The sequence below is a fragment of the Rhipicephalus microplus genome, unplaced genomic scaffold, assembly GCF_043290135.1.
Source record: "Rhipicephalus microplus isolate Deutch F79 unplaced genomic scaffold, USDA_Rmic scaffold_15, whole genome shotgun sequence".
Classification (NCBI taxonomy): domain Eukaryota; kingdom Metazoa; phylum Arthropoda; class Arachnida; order Ixodida; family Ixodidae; genus Rhipicephalus; species Rhipicephalus microplus.
Window position 1 is genome coordinate 13,611,106 of NW_027464588.1, and position 11,992 is coordinate 13,623,097.

Genomic DNA, 11,992 nt, shown 5'->3' on the forward strand with positions numbered 1-11,992 from the left:
CACATGATTATCATGTTTGCACCACTCACATACATTCGCAATTCACTGACATCACGTAAATTATCATGTGAATTTAGAATGTAATTTAGCTTGTAATTTGGCATGTGTGAAGGTAGTGAAATGGCCACGAGCTCACCATTAGTGTGGCATGTAGTCATGTGGTTACATGACACACATGTCTTGATCATCATGTTTGCACCAGTCACATACCTTTGTCATCAATTCAGCAATGTAATACCGAATTTGGTATATGTGACGCTAGCGAAACGGCCGCGAGCGCATCGTGAGCTTAGCACGTAGCCTTGGTGTTCCATGACACGCATGTCATGATTTTCATGTTAGTGTCTTTCGCCTGTGTTCGCCATGCAGTCATGTCTTACCATACGAGTTTTTCAACATAGATAGATAGATAGATAGATAGATAGATAGATAGATAGATAGATAGATAGATAGATAGATAGATAGATAGATAGATAGATAGATAGATAGATAGATAGATAAGCTCAATCTCGCCGAAGTTCGCTAAGAACTGCCTCGAATTTAAAAGCCATTTATGCGCATATCTGTTTGTCTAACGTTCATCGATCAATTTGCACCTAGTAACATTAAATAGTATTTTTTTCATGCCAGCCTATGCACGCACTTTATAGTGAGTTGAACGTGAGCGTCTGAAAGCAACCTGAAATCTCTTCTAAACGCGCTAATTTCTTTTATTCCGATTCCGGGACAGTACACGTATTGGTCGAACAAAAGTTGGCTATAGAAGTACTAAACTGCTTTTTTTTTGCTAAAACCTGCTTATGTAAACAAAAGCCACCCACCTCAAGGTTTACCGCCACTGTGGGATATCTGCGCAGAAATGTCTGAGGCAACACTATGAATCCGAACGGGGTCTTGTCCTCATGGCGTCCGATCTCGGAAGCACGGGCCACGCCGAAGCGGGCACAATAGTCGCTGAGCATAATGACTACGGTGTCGTCGAAGAGGTGGCGCTCTATCATGTTTCTCAGCAGCCCGTATACAGGGCCATCCAATACGAGCAACGCGTGAGGATTACTGTGTGGCACGTCCGAGATCCACACGTACGAGAACAACGGAATGCCGTTGGCGGCATTCAGCTGAATGACATCGCCCAGGTAGTCAAGAATAACCTGCGAACAGTCATTAGGGTGTGAAAGTCTTGCTTGGTCCTAATCACCTGGAGCCTATGGCCATTTTAATTTCACCGAAAAACCACTTCGCCAAGCAATCCGACGACAACATATTTAACGACTGTCCACTTTTCAAGTGAAATGCGTAATCCCTCGTTTTCCGCTTACCGGAATGTTGTTCACTGAACAATTAAATCTCAGTCTCGGTGATATGTTAACAATGTACATACATCACCATTGACCACCACATTTAAGACGTTATATCCTTTCATTTGTCCCGTAACGCGTACAGTACCGGTACGTAAGTGACCACAGCTTTTTTTTTTCTTTGCTGTATAAATGTGAACCATCATGCACATCAATACAGGCTTCTAACCGGTGCCTTTAAATTATTTGTCCTCACACCGGTGGCACATTATTGTCTGAAGATGAAGCACCACCTGCCGATCACCCGTTTCTCAAAGAAGAACCCGATACCTCGCGGTAATCGATCGGTTGGCGTGTCTGTACCAGTTTGCGTTATGTCTGCATTTTCTACGTATCCCGTGCATACTACAACGCATGATAGATTTGGTTACATTCACAATTCTCGGTGCCTGAAGGTACATAGATTGCATTTATAGATCACGTGACGAGTCTACATCTCATGCAGACAGAGTCTTCAGTGCATTGCGCTCATTTTTTATACGCTACTTTTGCTTATATGCTTTCGCAGGCATCACTGACCGTGCTCACTAAAGTGTTCATTGCCAATTATTCCTTAAAAATCATCACTACCACCATGTTTTTGCCATGAGTCATTGCGCGATAGCATCGAACGCAAAAAAAAAAGCCTTGGCCAGTGTTCTATTTAACGAGACAGGGAGCAAGCTTTTCAATAGAGTATTCAGGATGCCATCACGACACTAATAGCTTGGCACTGAGTGAAATCAAATGTGAGGCCTGCATTTTGTCGCACTAAGACGAAACTAACAAAGTATAGGGCCATGACTGGTTTCAAAGTTTAAATTCAAGGAACACGCATCCATACGATTCGCTATTCTACTGCTAGGGCTTAAAGTGCTGATGACAACGCTTTTTTGCTAACAAAATACACCTACACATGAGGAGAGGCCTGGACGATCCCGAACAAAAGCTCAAAAACTGCTATTTCTCCTAATAATACGCGAAAATAAACCAATACTTTAGGAAATTATAAGAATTCTCACTTCTAAGAGTAGTGTTTGGTATCAGCGTCCCCATACGGCGACCGCATATACACATCGGCTCAATATGTTTATTGTGGCAAGTATAGAAGCGTAGGAGAACTTCTATTCTGGTGCCGTTCTGGTGCAGCAAACTAATTGATTGATTTGTGGGGTTTGTCGTCCCAAAACCACCATATGATTATGAGAGACGCCGTAGTGGATGGGCTCCGGAATTTTAGACCACCTGGGGTTCTTTAACGTGCACCCAAATCTGAGCACACGGGCCTACAACATTTCCGCCTCCATTGGAAATACAGCCGCCACAGCCGGGATTCAAACCCGCGACCTGCGGGTCAGTAGCCGAGTACCTTAGCCACTAGACCACCGCGGTGGGGCGTGCAGTAAACTAAAGCGTACACCCTGAAAGCATAGCAACTTAGATAAGTTTGTCGTCCCAAGCACTTCTCTTCATTTAGGGTAACCACACTCTAATATTTTTGGTAATTAAAATGTGTATTTATATGGCAATGTCAGACAAACTAAAACAATGCCTCACTCACCATGGCAAGACAGTGCTGGCAGTTCTCTTTGTGGGAGTAAACGCTTGTCTGACCTTTCGCTCTCTTATAGTGAGTGTTGGGAACTCCCTGCCGCACAGAGTAGGCATACTCTATGGACAAGAGTGCTGGTACTCTGACTGAACGAGAGTGAACAAGCTCCCTCGACAGAGTACAGTCACGCTTCTGAGCTAGAGTGCATACACTCTATGTGGGATTTACACTATTTTCCACAGTTGTACAACCTGATTGGTCCAGAGTGGATCAACCCCCTTTAAGAGTAGAATAATTCTTGCTTCTAGGACATCCGCATAAATGAGAGATTTTGGAAGTATTTTCTACAGTATACCAGTGAACATGCCACATCACATTGTTTCACATTGCTTACGTCAAATATACGGGATGGACATCGACCCACACATTATAATCCTACACTACACAGCAACACTGAACACATATCGCTCCCGCTACGGACAACCATGAACACAGCGACCGGCATATTGCCACGTGCATTTAGAAAACAAAATGAACAGGTCTGTCTTATCGAGTTCTTTTAGCAGCGTCACGCGTGAAACCGAGTTCAGCCATGAGCTATGCTGATGCCCGATATCTCGCGACGCAACGAACAGATAAGAGACCACGACATCTACCGCCGCACAGTCTGGTAGCCACTGTTATTTTTCTTTCCATTGGGCGAACAGGAGCAAGTGCAGCGAGCAGCCAGAGCAGCACACGGGAGTAACGGGGACGTGCGCTTTCGTTCCGCGAATGAAACATTCGCGCTGCTCCGCGAGCAGAGAAAAGAGAGAGAGGCCGTGATGTCACGAATCATGTGACCAAACTTTTCCCGCGCTTGCTTTTCGGAGCATTTCGCGTGCTCTCGTTGTCCGCACGAAGTTATTCCGCGCCAGTTTCGCCAGATACGTGCCGGTGGCTTTGTGTCTGCCTTTCTCGTGGCGATGAATGGTGAAGCCGAGTGGATGTTCATGGCAATGCTAAAGGGGTCAGCTCTACGCGCTACACCAGGTAAGCATTGTGTTTCGCAAAAATTAGCTACGAGCGATAACAGCGTCAATTAACGGCTTTGTTTGTGCTCACTACAGTCGTTATCGATGACTTGGCTGCGCGGGAAAGCATTGACGAGAATCCCCACGCTAAGCGCATAACTAACAAGCATAGGCCATATTTCGCAATACTTTTTGCCAGTTTTTTTTTTATTTTTTGTGCTGAATGGCCCATTTCAGGTAGCGGGAGCGTCGCGGTGTGTGAGGAAACGACGGACGAAGACGGAGCACGTAATTTGCGTATGTATGCGCCACGGGGCCGCACTTTTGTGTTGTACTGTCGAATTTGCTTCTGCCGTTTAACGTCACTTTACTGGTTGACGTTTTGAAATTATTTGCATGCCTGTTTGAGTATACAAAACAAACCTCTTTATGTTTGCGTTCAGCAAGGGCTGATGACATGCTACATTCTGCGTTAGAACGGTGGTTTGGGCTAGTTGGTGGTGCATACTGAAATTCGAAACAGCGCGAAATGACGGGACAGGGAAAACGACGACACCAGCGCCTTGTGTCGCTCTGTCCCCTGTGCCATCTTTTCGCGCTGTTTCGAATTTCAGTATGGTACATTCATCGCATCCGGAGGCGTTTACTTTGCGAACAGAGCACCATAATCATTTCACGTCGCACAGAATAGGCACCTCAGCAGAGTTTTTACACTCGCACTTATTTTGCACGTGCAGAAACCACCAGTTCATCAACCGCCAACGAGATGGGAACGGGCCCAGCGCCACAAGGAAAAAAAGGTGGCGGAGGTGGGCTTCTACTGCTGCAGTGCCCAACACATGTGCTTTAAGCAAGCTTTCCTTATTTCTATTTCAGCTCCTGAGTGGACACCAGGGGAAACTAAACTCCTAATATACTATTACTATAAATACTTCCCTCAAGTTGGCGCTTTCAAAAAGTTCAAGAACAAAAAGATGCTTTTTAAACAGGTTCCGCAGGATCTGGCTGATGTGCTTGGATGCAGCAAAACGCCACAGCAATGTAAAAATCGCGTAAAAACGGTAAGGAGGCAAAAGAGAAAAGCGTGCGATAATAACATGTCCGGTGCTCAACCTTGCCCCGTTCCATTCGACGATGAAATGCGAAAAATTGAAAGCATTGACGACAGCCTCGAGCCCGAAGTCCTAAGGGACTCTTATGGAGCGACGTACAAGGCAACTTCATCAAGTTCCGACAGCTCAGCTGATGTATCCTCAACATCACCTGAAATCTCCAGTACTCCGGCGAGTGGTTCAGACAGTGGGCAAAGCACAAAAGTGCCAGCAGATACCGAGAAAAGGGAACTTCGCGCTCGTACTAGTCGTATGCAGCAGATGCAATATTTTTTTGACCAAATGCGAGCTATTAGTGCAGAGCGAGCGGCTCGCAGGGAAGAGCTAGAAAAAGAAAAGGAGATGAGGCGCGCCGAGCGGCGAGCTGAGCGCATTCAAGAACGCCAGGAGCGCCGCAAGATGCACGAAGACAAACTTCAGCTCATCCGCGAGGCCCTGGGGTTCAAGCAATAAAGAGGTGCACTTTGGAAAAACATGTTTTCATGACTGGTTATTTCCTACTCAACCATAATGTCCCTGAACGTTGGCAAATTGAGATGCTGCTCAAGTGTTGCATTTAATGTTTGAGCACGATATGCTTCCATTAAGACAGATTTTGTGGCTGCCTCCTCTTTGCCCCATATTAGATTTCAGTCTTTCTAGCTTAACCTCTGCAGGCGCCCGTAAGAGGCTCTCTTCTCTGGATGTTCCGCTGTGGACTCTGGCTCCACTAGACTTCGAATAATTAGCACCCTGAGAGTTCAGATGCATGCCTGGAACTAGACCATGAGGCGAGTCACCGTTGTCGATGCAGATGTTGAGGAGGACACAACATGCGAGGATAAATTTTGTCATGTTGTCTACTGTCGTGAGGTCCACACTCTGCAGCTGCCGAAACCTACCCTTTAACTCCCCAAACGCATTTTCAATTACCACTTGGGTAGATGAAAATTTGGCATTAAATGCCTTGTCACAGGCATCGAGGCTTCCGTAGTCGCGAATGGGAGTCATTAGGTACTCGCGAGATGGGTACGCTGCGTCCCCAAGATTGTGGTATTTCCCAGCGCAGAGTTGAGGCAGTTTCTTCGAAACGGTTGAAAGCCGGAAGATCCTGGCGTCGTGAATTTTGCTGGGTGCACCTGTGCTGACATCTAGGAACCTCTTCCGGTTGTCGCATATTCCCTGCAGCGTCAAGGATGGGTAGTGGTGCCGATTCACATACACTGACCGCACTTTACCAGCAGTGCACCTTACCGGAATATAGCTTCCGTCACTGCAGCCAATAGTGTCCGGAAACCCTGGAACCTACAAGTTTGAAAAAAAATGTTAGAAAGTTTCACAGAAAGAGCAAAAGGAGCTAACAAAGTAGCAAGGGAAGTCGTGCCCTAATTCAAGCTTCAAGCACAGCTCATTTTCACATGATTTCCTTGGATGTTGGTTTTGTACTTGTATCTGTTCGTTTTGTGCAGTACTAACGTAATTTCGTTGGCATGGTTACGTGCGCAATAAAGCGTGAAATGCATTGACAGTTCTAGCAAAGGGTCATTACGCACAGTAGCCGATAGCTTCAGCTTGACATGTTTTTGCAAACTCTACTACGTGCAGGTGTGAAGAACTTCCAATGTAACTGAAAACAATGGCTTTGCGAGCTCTTCAACATCCCCATGCAGCTTACAGCATAAATGATAACTCACTGCTTGTTCCAACCGTACTGTTATACACAAAGTTCAAGGGTGTCCTGTATATATTATGTTTATCAGAAATTACATTGCCTTTATGAATAAAAACACAGCTTTGAAGAATCGTTCCGATGGAAGCGACTGGCATGCTGCTTTGATTGAATCAAAAACATTTTTGCAGTTGGAATTGAAAGTGGGGTTTTTCTTACCTGCTTAAAGTCGATGGAAAGTTTCTTCATGTCATCTGAAAAGGTCACAATGCGTGGGGCTATGTCGAGAAAGAAATCCATGACTCGATACATCATCCTGTGGTGCATGCTTTCCCCAACTTCAAAACGTCCTGCAACATCCCGTATGCAGGATTTGTTGGCGGCATACCTGCAAGAAATGTGATAACTCTATAATAATCCTAAATGGTAAACCAGCATTTTACGTTGCCAACAAGCATTGAGCGAAGTGTCGGAAAAATCTACATCTGCCCAGTTGTCTGAACAAGTTTCAGAGCACATTTGGTGCAGACGTGCAGTATTTTACCCCTAAAATGCCTTACAACAGCACATGCAAGAATTGAATGAAAAAAAATGAGAAAATAGAATCCAGTACGATTCGGGAACTGAAATGCGCGTGCAGCAAAAAAGCGATTACATGAGCCTAAGACTAACGGAACGTCAGTGGCACGTAAAAGCAAATTCCAGGCAGCATAAGCATTTAGTGAAAAATCAGTTGGTAAACCTTCATGCGGCGTATTAGTGCATTTAAGTTCAGGCTTCGCTTCCGGGAACATGTGCCATGAATTTCATGCCCTTAAAATATGGCAGGCACCTCGTAGACGTGCAATTACCCCTTCCCCCCACACACACTCACCCGAGACCATGTTAATTCTTGCGAGGTCATATGCGCGCATTTATCCTTCAATTTCTACGTACACATGTGAAGTTTACGTGAACTCTAAGGCGTCGTGATATGCGCGCCGTTCTCGTGAAGCTCGGCAACAAATGCAGGCCCGAACTCTCACACCGTTTCCTGCTTTTACATATTAGTTTCGGACCCCTCCACTTTCTAAATTCTCATCTGTTTAACTACACCTCCTGCGTCCTGATCTCTTGCTTTTCTTCCAGCACAACTCCGCCAGCACCCGGTCGATGTTATGCGTACGCTGCCGGGGCACGTCAGCGAGCACGTACGACAATTTCACACGCCTGAGTTTGTTGCAGAGCTTCACAAGTAGGGCACTTATCTTACAACTAAGCTTCTCTCTTTACTGCTATATAATTGTAATACTTTACCATAGAAAGGACAGGACATGCTCTTCAGGGGACTTGGGGGGTAGGCCTCCGTGGTCTCTTCTTAAAGGGTAGTGCGGCGACTTCGCAGATTCGGCAGCAAGCGCATTTGCAACCGACCGTGACAGTCGGAAGTTTCTGCGAAACTGGCGAGGTAAAGAGAAAAAAAGCAGGCCGGTTATTGATTACGCGTTTTAAATACAATGCAGCGGCTCACCTCTTCGTCAGAATACGCGGCAACCGTCTTTTCCAGGTACGACTCAACCTTCGGTCGCTGCTCCGGCAGAGAGAACAGGTACTCGAACATAAACTCGTACAACGTCAAATCGTCGTCGTCATCGCTCCTGATGCTGCTGTCCGAGGATGAGCTTGCGCTTGAACCTGTGGAGCTTTCAGCATCTAAAAGTAGCAGCAATTCCTCGTCCAGACGGCGGCGCTTAGCTGCTTCCGAACGCATTGAACGACTATCGCGGCTGCTGGATTCCGCCATTTTTTCTCCGCCACCCCGGGGATAAAACCAGAAGTGACGTAAAAGAGGTCATGTGACTTCCTCGGCGTTCCCTGTTACTCAGCCGCTGGCGACGGAGCACCAAGAACTGCTCTCGGCTGTTCTCGGCGCCAAAAAAGTGCTCCTCCTCGACCAATAAAACACAACGTCCCTGCTCCTGCCCGACTACAGGAAGGCACCAGAACTCGCGAGAGCACTTTGAGTGCAGTTTGAAGTGCTCCTGTTCGCCCAATGAAAAGCGCTATTAGTTGTGCATGGCCCCGGGAACACCGGGCATCCATTCGGGCCTGCTGTCCAGATTTTTTACCGTCGCGGAGTGGTGTGTCAGCTTGTTTTCGGGCGTAAATCAGCCCAATAAATATTTTATCTGCCTATCTTCTGGTGTGTGCACCCGCCATGGCACCATCACCTACAAGACACTTGGAGGAGGTGCTGATGTTTAGCACATCCCCATCTCACCACGAAACCAGCACAAGTGCCTCCCAAGCGGCCGACACGCACGGAACCACCACAAAAAAACAAGAAAGAACAAACAAGCGCTGGCCGCGGGCTACAACGGTTACCAGCAAAACCTGGACCACTGCCAGCTACTGCTCGTAGCGTGAACCATCATTCAACTTCACCTGTGGAGGCTGACAGTGCTCACAGCCTTGTTATCATCGAGCAGCCTCGCCAGCCCTCGTTGTTTAGTGGCTGCACTTGTGAGGATGTACAAGACTGGCTGAACCTTTACGAGTGGATCGCAGCCCCGTACAAGTGGTGTGACGACGACAAATTGCGAAACGTTTTCCTTGCACTTGAGGACTCCGCTAGCACCTGGTACGAGAAGCAAAAGCCCTACTCGACAAAGTGCGACATGTTTGAGAGGCAGGCACCTAAGTTATTCAGAAAGTTTTTGCAAAAAGAGCGAGCTGAGGCCTTGCTTCAATCTTGTGAATTGCTCCTAAATAAGCCCGTAACTATCTTTGCTGAAGAAATGCAAAAGCTCTTCCACCACGTGGGTGTGAACATTGCTGAAGCCAAGAAGCTTCAGTACTTATGAGGGCCGTCTAAAAGCGACGTTTTGTGGCTCCCATTTCAAACTCCGCAAAGAGCGTCATGAAGTGCATTAGCGAGGCCATCACCATCGAGAAGATGCTCGAACTACGCGCAAAGCAATACGACCGCAACTACCTTGCATCACTGTCCTGTCCGACTTCAATGATTCCCGTAGCACCACCGCAGAGTCACTTCGAGACGTGATGGGCCACGCAAGGTCCTACCGGACGCACAACCCGCCATCGCATCGTTCGCTGACGTCGTCCGGAAAAGAGTTCAGCAACACTCAATTTCACCGAAACGACATGGCCCACATCGCCACCTTACTCGGACACAGGTGTTCTCACCTACGCCACAACTCCGCGAAGGCAGGCAAGAGCAGGCAGACGAGATAGCCACACGCCACCACGCCGCATGCCATTCAACCCACCACTGAGATGCTGCAGAGGCCATTCGGTGACGAACATGCATCACCTCGACTCCACTAAAGACCGTCATGAATCACGGTCACTCAACCCAGATCCGGCAAATTTTGTCGTCTCGTCTCCGTGAAGTTGAGCGACGCAAGTGGACACCACTCTCATCACGGTGGGCCCACATTTGATGACCATGCGAGTGTTAGAAGATTTCACCAACCCCTGGAGTGCTGGCCTAGCAGCAGCAACGCTGCCGCCAGCCCCGGCCGCTGTTTCCCAGAGATGGCGTCTTAAGATTGTGACTAGTTGTGATCCTGCTTCGATGCGAATTGTCAGCATGGATACTGAACAACTCGAGGATCTTCCACCATCCGAATAAGAACTTTTGGACGATATGGTTTGAATATGGCGACGCCAGCAGAACACGCTGGCACCTAGGGACACCAGAGCCACCGCCCAGCAACAAGCAGCGTCTCGCTCGACGCCTGCTAACCACAAAAACACAGCTAGCACGGCCTTAAAGGAAGAAATCTGCTAACCCTGATGGCGTTCAAAGCAGGTGCCACGCATTGGAGGTGATGAACTCATCGTGGTGCTCAAGCCGCGCAAAACGCTGGATCTGAAGGTGACCTTTGCTCCAGGTCAATCCGGTGCTGCTGTACGCAACCTGATACGTGGCTGTGGGGAGGTGAAACTCACCATCTGGCCCTAATGGGATCAAAATGTGATTGTGTAAGAACTGAAGTTAGTGCCCGCCGCCGAGAGGCTCCTCGGTACATCATGTTTGTAGTCGGGAGCCACGAACTTCCGTTCTGCGGTCACGCTAAAGCCTCGGGTGACGTCTGCAAGCGTGTCATCAACATTTACTCAAGCAATACATCAGGCTCTCTCAACCAAAAGCTTAGGTGGGAACACGGCAACATCCTGTGTGTGAGAAAGCTGGGCGAAATGGACGTGGTAGTGGTCACCTCCGAAGGCAAGAGGGTGCCCCGTTATGTCCACTGCAGCAATCAGGTCATCCCTGTAAGACTTTATAAGAAGACTATTCCCGCCTGTCACCGATGTGGCACGGTGGAGCATCAGGCTGGCATCTGCCCTAGGCCGCAGTCAGGACGCTGTGGCCGCTGTAGCTCACAAGTGGTCACCACTTCCAAGCACGCTGCTGAACACGAGTGCTCACCTCGTTGCCTCATGTGTGGATACAGCCATCTAACCAGTGTGGCTGACTGTAGAGACAACTACGGGAAGCCGATAAAGCTGAGGATGTCACCAAACAACGCGAAGTCGAAGTCAACTCCCAAGGAAACTCCATCCTTCACAGTTAACACAAAGAAGCGTTCTTCTGCACCAGGAATACCTGGGCAAGTCAAGACGACCAACAAGGCCGATATTAGGACGAAGGCACCAAACGTACACTCCGGAGACTTCCAATCCCTGGCAAACGCCCAAAAAAAGGTGAGCGGTTGGGTTGGGGCTGCCTCCGGTCCTCTCTCTCCTTCCCCTACTGAAGTCGTCCTACAGCACAAAAATGTTGATCTCAGGCGCCTCAGTGAAATTAGAGCAAAGAAAATTTAATAGCTAGAGGAAAAATTGACCAGACTTTCACAGCCTCAGGCACACGCTGATCATTCGGAGCCTATGCAGCAAACTGAGCCACTGGACCTGGATGATAGGGCCTCGGTCTCATCAGGGCTGTCTAGCGACTCGTATTCTATGGGCAGCACACAAGTAGGGCATAGTCCCGTTATTAAACACCGCTTAGAACATTTAGAAGACACGGTTGCGGACATGCCAGGCAAAATGTTCGAAGGCGTCAGGGCTTCCCGCAGGGAAATCCGGCAACGCGAGCTCTCGCTGATTGTGGAGAGCATAACTCCCGCAGTGACCGAGTCTGTTATGTCTATAGTGCAGGGCAGGACCAGCGTTCAATTTAGGGAAAGCCGCTTTCACTCGCGTTTCCCGCGACCAGATACGCGTCGGTGAATTGTGATTCCTCGTCAAGACACAGCCTCACAGGAACATATTGCCACGTTCCATTTCCCAAGTTTTTGTTATCGTCCCAAAACACCACACGA

The 11,992-nt window shown here is 48.0% G+C and overlaps 1 protein-coding gene across 1 annotated transcript; it reads left to right on the top strand.

Annotated features, from left to right (window-relative positions):
* Positions 1-3,786: 3,786 nt before the first annotated feature.
* LOC142784687 (uncharacterized) lies at positions 3,787-5,489 on the top strand. Its single transcript, XM_075883167.1, has 4 exons — positions 3,787-3,921; positions 4,140-4,199; positions 4,640-4,711; positions 4,779-5,489. Exons 1-4 carry the CDS (start codon positions 3,855-3,857, stop codon positions 5,465-5,467), a joined length of 888 nt encoding a protein of 295 aa, XP_075739282.1. The 5' UTR covers positions 3,787-3,854; the 3' UTR covers positions 5,468-5,489.
* Positions 5,490-11,992: the final 6,503 nt, after the last annotated feature.

Excerpts from the sequence above, each read along its gene's own strand:
- LOC142784687 (XM_075883167.1), top strand. The coding sequence starts at position 3,855 with ATGAATGGTGAAGCCGAGTGGATGTTCATGGCAATGCTAAAGGGGTCA. Across the intron at positions 3,922-4,139 it reads AGCTCTACGCGCTACACCAG|GTAGCGGGAGCGTCGCGGTG; the intron begins GTAAGCATTGTG and ends GGCCCATTTCAG. Across the intron at positions 4,712-4,778 it reads AGGAAAAAAAGGTGGCGGAG|CTCCTGAGTGGACACCAGGG; the intron begins GTGGGCTTCTAC and ends TTTCTATTTCAG.